Genomic DNA, 17,620 nt, shown 5'->3' on the forward strand with positions numbered 1-17,620 from the left:
GATATAGCCACTGGGCGTCGCCATGTTGTATCACGCATTGACTGAATACACATGCGAATACCATGTGCGAATACACGAAGACTTCCTTCCTAGTTCCATCAACAGTACGACGGTATTAAACTTTAACCAGAAAATGTCACTTTATGACCTCAAAATTAGGATCAACTTTCGTCTCACAGATTAGCAGTCCCTTAACCAGCAAAATTAAGACTTTCGTAGACTCTTTTCTGAGCATCCTCGTCGCCAATTTGTAACATACTCAGAAGAACACGTCATGACACAAGCTCTGCCAGTTCAAGTGTGTTTAATGCGCAATGCGACTTCGCTAACGCTACACAGTAAATTCAATCATGTGGACACCTGTTGGTGCTATGTCGGTAACCATGCCATTCACATACCTTACAGATCTGATTCATGAAACTTGGACATAAGAGTAATCGAGTACCACTTCACATCCTGTGTGAAATTCAGGTCACATGGTCAAGGTCAAAGGTCATTTAAGGTCAATGAACTTTGGCCAAATTGGGGGTATTTGTTGAATTACCATCATAACCTCGAAAGTTTATTGATCTATTTCATAAAACTTGGACATAAGAGTAATGAAGTATCATTGAACATCCTGTGCGAGTTTCATGTCACATGATCAAGGTCAAAGGTCATGTAAGGTCAATGAACTTTGGCCAGGTTGAAGGGTATTTGTTGAATTACCATCATAACTTTGAAAGTTTATTGGTCTAGTTCATAAATCTTGGACATAAGAGTAATCAAGTATTATTGAACATCCTGTGCGAATTTCAGGTCACATGACCAATGTCAAAGGTCAATGAACTTCGGCCATGTGGGGGGGTATCTGTTGAATTACCATCATAACTTTGAAAGTTTATAGATATGATTCATGAAACTTGGACATAAGAGTGACCAAGTATCACTGAACATCTTGTGCGAGTTTCAGGTCACATGACCTTTCAAAGTTTATAGATATAGTGTATAAAATGTGGATATAGGGGTAATCAAGTATCACTGACAAGTTTTAGGTCACATGATCAAGGTCAAATGTCAATGAACATAGTATTGTATCATTATATATGAATGGTGTGTTTTGTGAATAATTCTTTCATAGTAGTTTTCAAAGTCAGCACTGCTGCTATATTAATCGCGTGATGCAGGTGAGACCGCCAGAGGCATTCCACTTGTTTGACATTACGAGATCTACTGCATATAAAAAAAATTATTTATTCTAATCTTAAATAGGAAAAATGAGAGATTTCTTACCAGAACGATCTCATGGTGGCAACTGGAAAATCTTCCCACGCTTCATAATACAATAGGCTTGATCCTTGACTCGCTTCGTTGTGACGTACATATAGCTACGATGAGCTATGTTATGAGGCGCCAGTTTGTAGCACAATTTATAGAAAAATTATCATTCAACAAATAATTATCTAAATGAAATTTATGTTTTAATTGTAAATAATATGGATCTTATATTTCTTGAAACTTGGACATCAAGTATCACTGATCATTTTGCATGAGTTTCAGGTCACCTGATTAAGGTCAAAGGTTAATAAGGTCAATGAACTTAGTATTTTCATTATATGAAAATATTTTCTTGTTTTTGTCTCACCTGCATAGCAGAGTGAGACTATAGGCGCCGCTTTTCCGACGGCGACGGCGGCGGCGGCGGCGGCGGCGGCGGCGGCGGCGGCGGCGGCGACGGCGGCGTCAACACCAAATCTTAACCTGAGGTTAAGTTTTTGAAATGACAGCATAACTTAGAAAGTATATGGACCTAGTTCATGAAACTTGGCCATAAGGTTAATCAAGTATTACTGAACATCCTGCCTGAGTTTCATGTCACATGACCAAGGTCAAAGGTCATTTAGGGTCAATGAACTTAGACCATGTTGGGGGAATCAACATCAAAATCTTAACCTAAGGTTAAGTTTTTGAAATGACAGCATAACTTAGAAAATATATGGACCTAGTTCATGAAACTTATACATAAGGTTAATCAAGTATCACTGAACATCCTGCATGAGTTTCACGTCACATGACCAAGGTCAAAGGTCATTTAGGGTCAATGAACTTTGGCCGAATTGGGGGTATCTGTTGAATTACCATCATAACTTTGAAAGTTTATGGATCTGATTCATGAAACTTGGACATAATAGTAATCAAGTATTACTGAACATCCTGTGCAAGTTTCAGGTCACATGATCAAGGTCAAAGGTCATTTAGGGTCAATGAACTTTGGCCAAATTGGGGTATTTGTTGAATTACAGCCATAAATTTGAAAGTGTGTTGGTCTAGTTCATAAAACTTGGACATAATAGTAATCAAGTATCACTGAACATCCTGTGCGAGTTTCAGGTCACATGATCAAGGTCAAAGGTCATGTAAGGTCAAAGAACTTTGGCCACGTTGGGGGTATTTGTTGAATTGCCATCATATCTCTATAAGTGTATTGGTCTAGTTCATAAAACGTGGAAATAAGAGTAACCAAGTGTCACTGAACATCTTGTGCGAGTTATAGTAGTTTTCAAAATCAGCACTGCTGCTATATTGAATCGCGTGATGCAGGTGAGACGGCCAGAGGCATTCCACTTGTTTGTTTTTGAAATTGTTTTCAAAGTCATCACTGCTGTTATATTGAATAGCATAATGCAGGCAAGACTGTCAGAGGCATTTCACGCAAAAATGTAAATGTTCCTGACAGCCATCCTGTAGGGTTTGCATTCCTGCATATCAGCATGATTTTTGTCTCGCCTGCATAGCAGAGCGAGACTATAGGCGCCGCTTTTTCGACGGCGGCGGCGGCGTCAACATCAAATCTTAACCTAAGGTTAAGTTTTTGAAATGACATCATAACTTAGAAAGTATATGGACCTAGTTCATGAAACTTGGACATAAGGTTAATCAAGTATTACTGAACATCCTGCCTGAGTTTCAGGTCACATGACTAAGGTCAAAGGTAATTTAGGGTCAATGAACTTAGACCATGTTTGGAGAATTATTTTCAAAATCTTAACCGAAGGTTAAGTTTTTGAAATGACATCATAACTTAGAAAGTATATGGACCTAGTTCATGAAACTTAGGCATAAGGGTAATCAAGTATTAGTGAACATCCTGCTCGAGTTTCAGGTCACATGACCAAGGTCAAAGGTCATTTAGGGTCAATGAACTTTGGTCAAGTTGGGGGTATTTGTTGAATTACTATCATAACTTTGAAAATTTATGGATCTGGTTCATGAAACTTGGACACAAGGTTAATCAAGTATTAGTGAACATTCTTCCTGAGTTTCAGGTCACATTACCAAGGTCAAAGGTCATTTAGGGTCAATGAACTTTGGCCAAGTTGGGGGTATTTGTTGAATTACCTTTATAACTTTGAAAATTTATGGATCTAGTTCATGAAACTTGGACATTAGGTTAATCAAGTACCACTGAATATCCTGTGCGAGTTTCAGGTCACATGACCATGGTCAATGGTCATTTAAGGTCAAAGAACTTTGGCCGTGTTGCGTGTTTGGGGTCTTTGTTAAATTACCATCCTAACTCTGAAGGTTTATGGATCTAGTTCATAAAACTTGGACATAGAGTAATCGAGTATCACTGAACATCCTGTACGAGTTTCAGGTCACGTGACCATGGTTAAAGGTCATTTAAGGTCAATGAACTTTGGCCATGTTGGGGTAATTGTTGAATTGCCATCATAACTTTGAAAGTTTATGGATAGAGTGAATGAAATGTGGACATGGGTGTAGTTGACAAGTCTTAAGTCACCGTTCAAATGTCATCTATGGTCAATGAACGTGATATTATGTCATTATATAAATGGTGTTTTTGTAAATGATTATTGTATAGTAGTTTTCAAAGTTAGCACTGCTGCTATATTAAATCGCGTAATGCAGGCGAGACTGCCAGAGGCGTTCCACTTGTTTGTTTTTTATTTTCCATAAGTCATTGAAGTGAAAAAAAAAATGTTCTGTACATTACATCATCATTTTGTTACAGACATTACACATTTGTAGCAACAATAAAACTGCAAAACGGTGCAGGATATCATTTCGTTTCTGTGCTAACATATTTTTTTGATGTTACAAACTTTAAAAAAAACTTTTTTTTGAATTTTTTTTCAGGTGAGGAAGTATAACTTCACCCGAGGCGAGGTAGCAGCCCTGATTGATTACGTTAGGCGAAATCAGCATAGACTCTCCTTAAAATCAGGCCATTGCTCCAACAAGGTAGGTACAAATTATGCATGCGTGGAATAATTTACAGTAGCCAGACTTACATGTATATGTATGATACAGTGACCATATTTAACGCGCATTTTGAATATGATAGGTTGTATTGAAAAAAAAAGTCATATTTTACACAAATCCAGTGAAATCATGAATACCAGATTGGAGGCAAGATCTTAAGGTAAAATTGCTTGCGAAAATATGAAGTAGGTCAAAGTGTTTTGAAAAATTCTATGCCCATCAACTAGTGCACACCGTAACTGAAAAGGGGTCAAATTAAAGTGTGAACATACATTATCTCATGCACAAGACTTTTACAAAGTAAGAACGGATGCAAAATGGGAACAGATTGTCAGTGTTTTCACGAATGCAGACCTCTTCCTGAAGAAGTTTAACCCTAAATAGACTGGGCTATTTCAACGCCTAAGAAGACTGGGTGGGGGAATTAGCCCCCCTCCCCCTATGATCTTGGCCGTCGATTGCACGATCGTGACAAAATGCGTTACCCATGGCATAATCTAGAAAACTGTAAGATCAAATTCTGCGAAAAATCTCATTTCAAATTAATTATACTAATTTATTCGTAAAATAAAAACTGTGCTCTAATTAACCAAATAATTCCTCTAGAATGCTAATTTTTGGTTCACAGACTCTTCATAGGAATTTGATCAAATGTAATTGAAAAAATTTCAACATTACATTTATTTTCTCATGTATTTTATTTTTAAAATTTCTTATGTATTTCTATGTTTTTTTACTTTTTGGGTTTTTTTTATGGAAATTGTCAGGGACTTTATTTTGACCATAATCAAGATGAATTTGATTGATTTTAATCCGTAAAAGGAAAAATATGATACATTTATGAATTCTGGCTAAAAACACTGATTGCATTGGATTTGTACACAAAATCACATTTTTGAGCAATTTTTGGTCTGCATGCACTTACAAAATTTCGGAACCGGCCTACCCAGGGGTCGCAATTTTGGTCTCAAAAGTTGCGCGAGACTTGAAATTAAAAAGTCAGTGAGCGACGCGGTCAAAAAAAATTGCGCAGCGGATTTATCGCGAAAAATGTTGAGGGGGGGCTGATTTAGCCCCCCAGTCTTTTTAGGGTTAAGTTTATGTCACTTTTTTTTCTGTTGGGATATGAGATTCTCACACCAACATAGTACTGTTATATTACGAATCCTGAAGCTTGCCCAGCAACCCCCCCCCCTTCTTTTAAACTTTTTTTCAACCAGTTTATTTGGTTGGTTGTTTGTTGTATATTAGATAAGCAGGTATATTAAGACGTATGATTGTTCCATTGTCGGCATAAAACAAATTAATTTGGTATTAAGTGGAAAAAATCTAATGAAAAGCTGAGCTAAGCTAAGACAAGAGAATTGAATATGTCTTGAAAACAGATACAAGTGTGCCATGAAGTGGGCGCACAGTCACTATGGTGAGGGAATCAAAAAAAGAAATACATCTTTATGGCAATTGTATGATTCTCTTTGTACATTAAGACATATACAAAGTATATTTCATATTGGTTTGACTGTAGGTTGAGGAAAGAAGGAAGAAGGTCTGGAAAGGTGCAGTTCATGCCCTCAGAGCTGCGGGTGGACCACTACGTGAATGGACAGAGGTAAAAAAGAAATGGCATTGTATGAAGTGTCGTGCTCTCGCCTATAAGGCTGGCAAAGGGACAGCAGGTAAGAGAAGACGATTTGATAATCTTTATTTTTTAATCGGTTATATAAGCTGCATTTCTGCTAATTGTACATGTCCAACAATGATGAAAATTCACACTTGTATCATGGTGGTAAAAAGGATAGAGTGACAACGAAATGCAAATTACTTCATGTAGCTTTCAATTTCTAAAGAAACTGTACAAAAGAATACACAGGTGCACTGTAGCCTTTGGTGGCGACCTGTTATGCCAAAAGTTTCATGGAAAATTGAAAAGTGATTCGGATAAAAATAGGTAATTGCGAATGGATGTATTTCCAGTTGCATTTGATCACAAAATGTGCATATTAAACATATATGACAAATATATCTCAAAGCCTTATGTGAAAAATCCCTCAGAATTTGAAAATGTTTAGATTAAAGGTCAAGTCCACCCCAGAAAAATGCTGACTTGAATAAATAGAGAAAAATCGAACTAGCATAGTACTGAAAATTTCATAAAAATCGGATGTAAAATTAGAAAGTTATGACATTTTAAAGTTTCGCTTATTTTTCACAAAACAGTGATATGCACAATTAGGTGAGTCAGTCGATGATGTCCATCACTCACTATTTCTTTTGTTCTTTATTGTTAGAATTATACAATATTTCATTTTTTTATAGATTTGACAATAAGGACCAACTTGACTGAACCATATAGTATTAAAGGGATCGTTTAACTTCGTGAGCAGCTGATTTAAAAAATTCTCAAACTGAGACAAAACATGTGTATGAGTGCATGTACTTGTCCTCAAAAACCCTGAAACAAACCACAATATAGAATGAAAAACTCTAATTTAGATACAAGTAGCAATTTATTAGCTTGATTTTGAGAACCGTCTAGTAGACAGGTTAAGCTTATGACCAGTTTACTCCAATTCAAAAAGTCCGTTGGCTATTTTGACTGCCTTCTGTTGTGTGTATCTCCTATTTACACACACACGCTATTAGCTGCACTGAACATTCAGTGTATACCTAGTACACACTGTATGTAGGCCATGCTGTGTTCATCTAGAGTTCGTGTGTTGTGGTGCACAGGTTCACTGTATACACATAGTCATAGTCATTGAAACCAACTCCCAATTATTTTCAAACTTTGGTTTACATCTTTAAGGTTTTAAAATTGATCCTGTGGATATAATACTTTGAAACTTTTGGGATGGTATTTTTACACTATAAGCCTAATGTTAAGCCCATTTTCAAGAACCAAAATGAGAATTTTTTAAATCAGAACAAAGTGAAATGATCACTTTAAACAATGCTAATTCCACATGTTAACCCTAAAATGGCCGGGGGGGGGGGTTGAATCAACCCCCCCTCAACATTTTCTGCGATCATTCCGCCGCGCGAAAGTTTTTGACCGCACCACTCGCAGAGTTTATACTTTTAAGTCTCGCGCATCTTTTGAGATCAAATTTACGACGCCCGGGTACACGGTTCCGAAATTACGCAACATTTTGTAAGTGCATGTCAGACCAAAAATTATTCCAAAACGTGATTTTGTGTACAAAGTCAATGCAAATTGAGTTTTCTCATCTTATTCATAAAGATATGATTATTTTTACTTTAAACAGCTGAAAGCAATTTATTTTAGCATAATTATGCTTCAAAGAGGTTGTGCAATAAATCTGGTGAAAAAAACAACGAAAAACAAAAGGTTGAAAAACAAAGAAATACATAAAAAATTCATAAAACAATAAAATACATAAGAAATTGATTTCCAAACCGAAGTTTTTTTCAATTGCCATTGTTAAGAATGCTACAAAGAATATTTTTACCAAAAATTAGCATTCTAGGAGCTTTATTTAGTGAATAAGAGCAAAAAGTATGATTTATGCATAAATTAGCATAATTAATTCATATAAAATGAAATCTCATTATTTTGGAAAATTTTACAATACAACCTTGGCTTGTAGATTACATCGCACACTACCAGCGTGCAAATTTTTGCGGCGCTTGCGCGATCGGCGGCCGAGATCTCGGGGGGGGTTGAATCAACCCCCCCCCCTGGCCACAGAACAGCCAAAAAAGCCCGGCCTAGTTAGGGTTAAGGGAGGAATTAATCGTTTTATCACTTGACAATGAGGAGAAAATGAGAATATTTCATATTTCATATAATAAAATACAAAAGAAATAGTGAGTGGATGACATCATAGTCTCCTCATTTGCATACCAGCCAGGATGTGCATATAACTGTTTTATGAAATTAAGCAAAACTTTAAAATGTCATAACTTTCTTATTTTACGTCCGATTTTGATGAAATTTTCAGTGTTATGCTTGTTGGATTTTTCTCTTTCTATTCAAATCAACTTTTTGTTGGGGTGGACTTGTCCTTTAACATTTCACTAAATTCTACACACTTCCTCATTATAGAAAAAATTAAGATTAGTTTCAGGGAATACACCCATTTGTGGTGTTATGTGTCACAGGAGCGGCCACATGCGCCCAGTGGAGTAATTTCAAATCATATTTCAATAAAAATGGCAACATTTATTTTTGCTTTCCCCCGTAAAAGATAATATCCAGCCAGAGGAAGCAAAAAGTAACTATCATTACAAAAGCAGATTTCATGTTGTATCTGGCCAGTAAGTCTAGAGTTAGGAATCTTTTATCATCCAATATTTTGCCAAATTTCAGGCCAAATATGATCTTCAAGAAAAAGCCAATGAAACCCATGCATGCCTGACATATTTTATCCCTGCGGCATCAAACGTGGCTTTTAATGAAATGAGTGAGATGGTACTCCTTCCTTCTTTACCTCCATGCTTGTATTTTGCCATTAATGCACACAAATATCACTAGAATTTTGAAATTATAGGTTTGATGGATATGCTTATAAAGTTCTATGATAATATTATGCCAAGATGAGGGCTAAGCCATGTTGGAAAGTTTCTCTTTTTGGTATGAGATGGTTACTTGCCTGTCAGAAACTGGTTCTGATGGATGGATGTTGGAAATTTGAACACAATAAAAAATTATTTTCATATTAATAAAAATTAATAATAATAATATACAGTTCTTGTATAGTGCATATCACATTATGAATAATGTCTCTATGTGCTTCCAAAGGACTTGGATATAATATTGCTGATATTATCTTTGTAATAATTATAGAAAAAGAATGATATCTATTAAACTCATTATCGAAGATATCGGAAGCAGGATTAGCATGGTACACGGCCTCATTTTTAAATATCTGATCAATTCAAAATCTTTAATGTCTCTTGCAATGGGAGGCAACCATACAATTTGTTGACGTAGTGGGCATTGCAAGTCGAATCATAATCAACTGCAGTGCTTGGAAATCGGTTGTGCCTGCTATGAAAACAAGTGTATTATGATTACCTCTGGTCATAGGAGACATAAAACAAAATGGATGATCCCGAACATGAAAATGAAGAATACAACTTGCCAATCGCACTTATATTTGACTTCATTAATGTAAGGTGTAATATAATGTATATTTTGTAATTTGACAGCTAATTTTGAGAAATGGCAGACACAAAGCATAGAGTGGAAACTGAAAGTTGATGAGAAGCACATTATAGAAAAATAATGAGGCAATCAGGTGGATGTTTCATAAAGCTGTTCGTATAGTTACGAACGACTTTACGCACAACTGGAACATGTTCTTAGGTCATAACTCAGTTACATAGGGATATCACTATTATGACATGTAGCACAAGAAAGGCTCACCAGTCGTGCGTAAAGTCATTCGTATCTTACGAACAGCTTTATGTAACACCCACCTGGTGACAAAAAGTACAAGAGAGCATTTAAAAAGCTTACAATGTTTTACAGATCAACAATATACATTTAAGAAATAAAAAATGGCTTTTTCAGTGGTTTATTATTCATCTCCATTTTTTTGTCGTTTCAAATGCAGATGGAGAAACCAAACCATCCTACAACAAAACACATGAAGATGTCCTGGAGGTCTTGGCAGCTCCACAAACTAATCCTGAGGACATACCATCTTCAGACGTAAGCTTTATCAGGGGGACTGTGAATTCATCAAATAAAACACATATCTATTATATATTATACAAATAATGAATGTTTATGAGTGCATTGGACAAAATACTTCAAGAGGTGAAAGATGAAGTGATCCATTCAACGAGGCTTCGCCTCGTTTTCATCTTTCACCGAATGAAGTAGGACTATTCTGTCCATTGCATTCATTATTTGGTTTATATGACACCTAAAAAATAGATTCTTTTTCATATGAAATTTATCAATTTTTATGCAAAATACACTGATGCAGTGTGAGTTGACCGCGTACATACAACATGCGGGCTGCAAACACGAGTGGATTTGTGTGGTGCCTACAATGGACAAAATTGTATGTATCCAAAATTGCACGATGAATGGATCCAAAATTGCAGTTTATGACGTCATTGTAAAATGGGCTGTATGATCGATATCAAACAACCATCAAATGACAAGGATCTATCCAGATGTCATACAAAACTTTTTAATGATTATTTTCTTTTGGGCATATTGATATTCATACATATATAGTATATGGAGATAGCCCAAGTGGCAGATCTATAAAGCCTACTTTATTGGTATGTATTGGTGGCATTTATTGACTGCTGTATCAATGGTCTGGTGGTATACCCTGACAGATTGGTGTTGAAAATTTTTCTCAGTTTTGCAGTACACTGATTTCATTATTTTTGTTTTTTATGAAATAACTGCATTACGTATAGTGAGAATGTTGTGATCAGATCAGAGGCAAATGAAATGCCTGACGATTTGCAATTTGACCAGTAAACATGAGATGGTGTGCTGTGTTTCTCTGATATCTCAAATTAATTGTTTATTATTTGCTTTATGTAGTCAAAACTAGCATTGTCATTTCAAGACTGTGTGCAAAGTGATAGTGTGTTGCACCTGCTGCATATACTATCTTTGGTAAAAGTGGATTGAAGTGTGTATTAGCTCAGATAAAAGTTTGTAGCACTGTGCACAATTTTACCATGCATTCAGTTAGTTTTGTGCTCTACAAAGTATGTATTGCCCGTCCATGCAATTGAAGCTAACACAGGCATGCAAGAAAAGCAAACGGGGGTGTACTTTGGGAGAGATATCTCAATAATTTTGATTATATATTTTTTTCCCTTCGTCTTTCAGTCAGAAAATGAGTGGGAGTCAGCAGAACAGAGCCAACAGAGCCAAGATATGATGGATCTAGAGTTTCATGTTGATGAAGACAATGACGACCTGTATGATATCGTGCGCGTGTCTGCGGAGCTAGCAGGACGTAGCGGCTCGGGGTCGCGGCCCGGTCCATCAACTCCAGCAGGACAAGCGGCTTACAAGTATTCACCTGCCCTTCAGAGGAAGGTCTCCGAGGCTGAATCCAAGGATTTTGATCGCATGCTTGCCCAACAGCAGGTAGACCTCCTGGAAACGATCTCCCACAAAATGGACACTGTCATCGGCCTCCTTCATGGCCAGAATGCCATCGCCAAGAAAATAGACTCTGTCATCGGCCTACTCCAGGCCCAAAATGCAAGTTCCCAGAAAATGGATGCTATTATAAACCTACTCCAGGCGCAGAATGCAAGCTCCAAGAAAATTGATGCTATTGTTGATCTTCTGCAGGCCAAAAATGGCAAGGTCCATAATACTCAGGAGTAACATCATTATGCTGAATATTTCTTTTATTGTACATTCTGCTGCGTTATTCTTCAAAACAAGCATATTCTTCATAATATCAATTAAATCAGAGCTACAGATTTATGAAGATGTACGCCATATCTGCATGATACAAAGGGGCTTGATTAGTAAAGAGCAGCAAATCTTGGTGACATCTTGTGAACCAAGTAAATGCTATTTGAAGATGTTGACAAATGTTGCAGAGGCAACTAATAAAATTATTGAACCAAATAATTTCTGTCAAAATATTTCATTGTAAAAATAAGTTTTGCCCAGAGAATTGCCAAAAATTTTACATCATTATGAAATGATTTTGATTAAACATTAAAAAAAAAAGTTGTGGCGATTTGTGTACCTGATTGCTAAAAAAACATAAATGCCTTTAAGCAATAAGGCCCGAAGGCTTAAGGTTCTCTCAGAGCTACCTGGTAATGAGGAGAAATGCCTTACTGGCACAAGCGCACCCTACCGATTGAGCTATCATGCTTCCTTTTGTTCTTATTTTAATGTGAGTTTAGTTCTGATGAAATCACCTTTTTTTTTTCTTCAGTGTTTTGGAATATCATCTCTTTGTTGAGCATGATGAAAAATAGCCACAGACCATATTTGCTAGTGTTTCAAACTTTCATTGGTAATTGAGATGTGGCTGTTTATACCTCTTCAGCCCAATTGATTTTTTTTTTAAGTTACGAACCAAGCCAATATCTACACCGAAAAACCGTCATGAAGATGCCGATATGCACACAAAAAATGTCATGCTTACATACATATATGTATTACCATATTCAACCACCGGAAAGAAAGTTGCTAAACTTTTTCGCACCATATCTGAACAGGCTATTGGACCAACAGAAAAATTGTGTGTTTCTGCATATATATATTCACTGGTAGACAACAGTTTGGACTTGATGCAAGGAACCTAATAGCCTAACACAGGGAAAGCAAAACTATGACTCTACTACCATAATAATGGGTGAAATACACAAAGCATTGTGTTAAACATGACTGTATTGGTCATTAAACTTGCGTCTACTTTGGGTGATTGACAGCACCTGCTTCTTGGAAATGCTATCAGTTCCTTGTGATAATTAACACTTGAGTGATCTGTAAAGCGTTCCCTCGTTTACATTTGTGTACCAGAATATTTTAGCAGTGATGATTTCCTAAAAAAAAAATCTGTCTAGATGATATACTAGTATTCCATTTCAGATGACATACATATAAAGATTTTGTTTGATAATTGAATAAGAATCCACACAGTATACACACCAAATGCAGTTATACCATGGAGCTATACAACATGGAGCTATAATAGCTCCATGTAATAGCTCCACTTTTATACCTTCACGTACACGCATTATTATATGTATAAGTAAAGCTTATGTATGAACTGGGACTTCTGAAATGTTACATGTTGAGGTCTAGGTGTATATTGCTTATTTGTGTCAATTAATGGCAGAATGCTAAAATATTTGATAACTGATGTTATATCACTTGATATATTGTTGATTTCTGAGTCATCAAAACTAGAATACGTTCTAGGTTTTCATTTGGAATTCGGTGTTGCATTTTATAAGGGCAGCTGTGTTTTTACAGAGGATCTTGTCAACTCATCACCCCTAAATTTTTCCCCCGAGTATGCTGTATGATAATTTGATGATTCATTTGTTGATGTTTACAATAGAAATATATTTTCTACATAACTTATTGAAGTATGAACACATAGTCCTCAACAAAATTGCTGAATTTCATAATCATGTCTCAAATTATGTAAATTCTTCTTATTAGTACATGAACTTTCTATTTAATTATACTGATATATAGATATTTTGAAAGACTTCCTTATGGTAACATATGCTGTTGATATGTACAATGATATTGTCTTATTGAAATATACAGTTGCAATGTCTGTATTAGTTGTATATACTTGTATTCCAGGATGTCACTTTTCAGTCAAGAATATGAACATCTACTCTAGCAACATATTCCTGACCATAGATACAATGTTTTTTGTGTAAAAAGGGACCCAATTTTTATTATTTTCCCACCTCTTTATCTATTTTGTAGTGATGTAAATGGTATTTGATAAAGTAAAGATGAATTACAGAATCGCCTTCAGAGGAGCTAGTCTACCCATTTTATGAGTTGTATATAATGCATGTGATATAAGACTAGTATGTTATCCCCCATCAATCTTGATTGGCTTATGTACCCCCCCCCTTAATATCAGTATTTGTTGTTTGCTGAAAGGGAAGGTGGCAGATTGACATACAGTACATTTAATTGATCACTGCCAACCCTCTGATGACAAAATTTTATGTTTATTTCATTCATCTTAAGCCAACAGGACACATCTTTCTTTCTCGCATGTACATGTAGGAATGAGCTCACTTTTGTTTTGTTTCGTTTTACATGTATTGTTGAAAATTCATGGCTCTTAGGGTTTTTTTTTTTTTAAATAAATGTCATATTCTAAAACAGGAAAATTGCTTCCATGTGTTGTTTCATGAAGAGATAAATTTTGTGTTCTATTATGGGCAACTAAAAGGTGGGGCAAGCAGCTTGCCCATTTGTCAAACTATTCTTAACTTTGTCGATTCTGTTGATAAAATGCTGTATTCTGTAAGATGGCCAATTTTTTGCCCCTCATTATGAGTTTAATATTACAGGGTATTTTGCCTACCTTCCATAGGTCAAATATTTACTTAAAGTCTGAGCAATTTAAACCGGGTCCCGTAACACAAAGGTTAGCAATTAATTGTATGTTTGATTTTCACGATTGATTGTACATTGTAGTCGGTGCAATCAATTAGAAAAAAAAGTTCTACGATCATTGCTAAGCTTTGTGTTATGGGCCCCAGATTATGCAACCTGTGTGTTGCACATCTATTCCAAGTCAAATGTTTTCAGGTCAAGCAGGTTTCTTTGTTTCAAAAAGATTTGCTTTTTGCAAAGTTACTTTTATATCATTCTGAAGTGATGGCCTCAGAAAAAAAAACCCAACAAACAAGGGCAGAAACTCTCACTTTTTTTTATCATTATGTAATTGAATGTTTTATTGAGAAACGCCTTCTTATATATAAGAATAAAAGAAAGGACAGCCAGATTTGATTACTGAAAGACAAAATAAATTGGATATTTCTTGATTTTGAATATTAGAATAAATTAATTTAGATATTCAAAAGCAAGGTAGACTTTGTTGCATACATGGAAAAGGGTTAACTGGAAAGTCAGTGTGATGTTGGAAGTGGGATTCACTGGAGGTGCAGAAATATGAAGAGGGTGGGGCCAAGCTTGGCAAGAGATCGTCTGTGTGAAATATGTCAGAAGAGCATTGGCGGCAGAAGCCAAAAAAATTAGGGGGGGGGCCCACCTGAAATATTTTGATGGACACAGGGAAAACCTAAACCTAAATTTTAGGAGTGGATCGCGAAAATTTGTGACAAGCAAAAAAAAAAAAAAAGGGTTATCAACCCCCCGTCCCCCCCCCCCCCCCGCTTCCGCGGCCTATGCAGAAGAGTGATGGTGGAACAGTGAGAATTATGTGATAGGTTGGAATCGGTGAGGATTTACATATCAAGGGACAGGATAGGTGGGTGATGCGCCTGTGGTAACTTGGGCAAGACGACTTTGAGGGAATGTTGAGAGCTATGCTTGATTAAAGATGAAGGTGTGTAGCTGGGATTGTTTGAGATTGGTGTATTGCGGGAGTGAGTAGGAATTGTAAAGAGGGGGGGGGGGGTGCAAGTAACGTATGATGTGAAGTAGATGGATAGAGAACATGACTTGATGGAGGTTGGGTTTGAAAAAAGCGGCGGACTGGTTGGCGAAGGCAAGCGGGCTGTACGTTGGTTTATGGTCTTGTGCTGGGGAGGGGGCACCGAGCATGTTTTAAAAGAGTATTTAAAGTTCGAAGTAGGGGGTTTGATTTGACCTTTACGTCATCAGCTAGACACATTACCAAACAAGTTATTTTGTCCAATTTTGTTTCAGACTGACGGGCTGTGAGGATTGAATAACCAATTAAAGTCTACAACTTAGATGTCTACATATTAGTCTTGATGGTGAAAGGTATACATTCACCTTACAATAGACACATTTTCCAAATATCCGTCTCAGGGGCCATATCCGGAGTTCACTAATCCTTGCATTGTTTCGCGCCATTCTCTTTGATCCTTTATAATCTTCCCGCTGCAAAGCGCGCGGCACGCGCCGAACAGGACATCACCTTTTCAAAACGGTTCAATTGATCACTTTTAACCATCACCGAATTCTGTTTTATCTTGAAGACAATCAGGATTTTTTTTCTTAGGGATCGAACCTTTAATTATCTAGCACATCCTTGTGGTTTCATTGGATAATGCCAAGCGACCAATCAAAACAGGCATATCAAATTTGGCTTTTTGCCTCTTTTTGCGATTCCTGTTGTAAAGCCCCCATTCTACCGAAGAACACCGTTTCGTAAGGACCTTGAATTGATCACCAACAAGTTTTTTTTTTAATTGGAAAAGTACAGTTATTTCCCTTAAAAAGATATCGAACTCCACTATGATTACCACGATGCTACCATTGAACTCTAAACTAACGAAGAAGCAGATTGAGATTCTCGAAGCTGAATTCGTCATCAACACACGCCCTGATATTACTACTAGAGATCGCTTGGCAAACACTTTGAAGATCAGTAACCTCTTGATACATGTAAGTTTTCTATTTATTTAGTTATTCATTCCCTATTTTATAATTAAACAAATCTTTAAAAAGCCTCTTGCTCATCACAAACTTTTAATTAAAAAAAAATGCATTGCCTACCACCCGATTTCGGAGGCATCTCCAACTGTTCTGTGTACTTTCGAGTGTCGATTAGTAGTCAATAGTCAATACCCCCCTCCTATATACCACCACCACCACCATCTAGTCACCAATAATCTCTTGTACTTATTATGAAAATCACAGACTGTATAGCAAAGCCTAATAAGTAATTGTATCTGTCTGTTTCTAGGTTTGGTTCCAGGTCCGTCGCCCAAGACTTCGTCGCAACCCCTCTCAGAGGAGAGTATTTCAGAAGAGCAAAGTGGACACCTGCACCCACCAACCCAGTCAACTCTCTATTGCCATCGATGAATCTGACGTAACGGAGTCATCTTCAGACGGAGCTGATCAACCCTTAGATCTCTCCACGGCCAGTCGTAAACGAAAGTCCCAAGACGACATCAATGACAAAGAGATGCCTCCTCATCCCTGCAAGAAACCGACCACCAGTCTGCCATCGATGATCTCGCCGACCCACCACCCTACTGTTCGCGGCGCCAACCAGTACGGCTCATCAGTTGACACACCGAGCGGCGCCGGCATCATCAGTCCATTAATGTCGGTTGACTTTCTCTCCCGGAGCAGTCATACAGAAAGGATGCCTTGTCGTGACGTCACACATCTCTACAGAACGCCGATGTTTTATCCGTCATCTGCAGTCCCGTATTTGATTTACTACCAATGATAATATAATTAACAACTGAGAAGAACTTTTTATGAGCAACATATAACAAGATCGCAGCCAAAGATTCTTTGATATAGATGATTGGTCTTGGAGGCATTGGACACGTTTTTTGGCGAGGGACATTTTCCAAGTTGAGTGTGGTCTTTATTTATTGTTTTTTGGTATCCGATGATTTTTGATAATTTTTTATGGTCTCTTAGTTGATTTTTTTTCACATTTGTCCTGTTACTTAACATGTCATTTATGTATGGTTTCTCGAATGGAATACCAGATGAAAATATTTTCATAATAAATTTTGTCTTCATTTTGTTTTGTGTAAATTGTTAAATTGAAAAGAATGTACAAACGAAACGAGACGGGCGGCATGAGAATGTTGAAGAAAACTAAACGTCGATTTTAATTGCTTGCGCAAAAATATTTGAGGAAAAATGTTGAAGATAAAATAATCAAAGGATATCACTTTCTAGAAATAGGATAAAATATGACCCCCCCAAAAAAAAAAA

The 17,620-nt window shown here is 36.7% G+C and overlaps 2 protein-coding genes across 2 annotated transcripts; both read left to right on the plus strand.

Moving 5' to 3' along the window:
• Positions 1-3,679: 3,679 nt before the first annotated feature.
• LOC129254537 (uncharacterized) lies at positions 3,680-14,109 on the plus strand. The gene is made up of 4 exons (XM_054893000.2): positions 3,680-4,245; positions 5,792-5,942; positions 9,846-9,943; positions 11,096-14,109. The coding sequence occupies exons 2-4, from the start codon at positions 5,897-5,899 to the stop codon at positions 11,603-11,605; spliced, it is 654 nt and encodes a 217-aa protein (XP_054748975.1). The 5' UTR covers positions 3,680-4,245; positions 5,792-5,896; the 3' UTR covers positions 11,606-14,109.
• Positions 14,110-15,389: 1,280 nt separating this feature from the next.
• On the plus strand, positions 15,390-17,410 carry LOC129273526 (homeobox protein ceh-37-like). Its single transcript, XM_054910574.2, has 2 exons — positions 15,390-16,321; positions 16,623-17,410. The coding sequence occupies exons 1-2, from the start codon at positions 16,172-16,174 to the stop codon at positions 17,115-17,117; spliced, it is 645 nt and encodes a 214-aa protein (XP_054766549.2). The 5' UTR covers positions 15,390-16,171; the 3' UTR covers positions 17,118-17,410.
• The last annotated feature ends 210 nt before the right edge of the window (positions 17,411-17,620 follow it).

Source organism: Lytechinus pictus, chromosome 2, assembly GCF_037042905.1.
Source record: "Lytechinus pictus isolate F3 Inbred chromosome 2, Lp3.0, whole genome shotgun sequence".
Taxonomy (NCBI): Eukaryota; Metazoa; Echinodermata; class Echinoidea; order Temnopleuroida; family Toxopneustidae; genus Lytechinus; species Lytechinus pictus.

Coding starts and splice junctions, on each gene's coding strand:
- LOC129254537 (XM_054893000.2), top strand. CDS start 5,897: ATGAAGTGTCGTGCTCTCGCCTATAAGGCTGGCAAAGGGACAGCAG. Junction 5,943..9,845: donor GGCTGGCAAAGGGACAGCAG/GTAAGAGAAGAC, acceptor TTTCAAATGCAG/ATGGAGAAACCAAACCATCC. Junction 9,944..11,095: donor AGGACATACCATCTTCAGAC/GTAAGCTTTATC, acceptor TTCGTCTTTCAG/TCAGAAAATGAGTGGGAGTC.
- LOC129273526 (XM_054910574.2), top strand. CDS start 16,172: ATGATTACCACGATGCTACCATTGAACTCTAAACTAACGAAGAAGCAG. Junction 16,322..16,622: donor TCAGTAACCTCTTGATACAT/GTAAGTTTTCTA, acceptor GTCTGTTTCTAG/GTTTGGTTCCAGGTCCGTCG.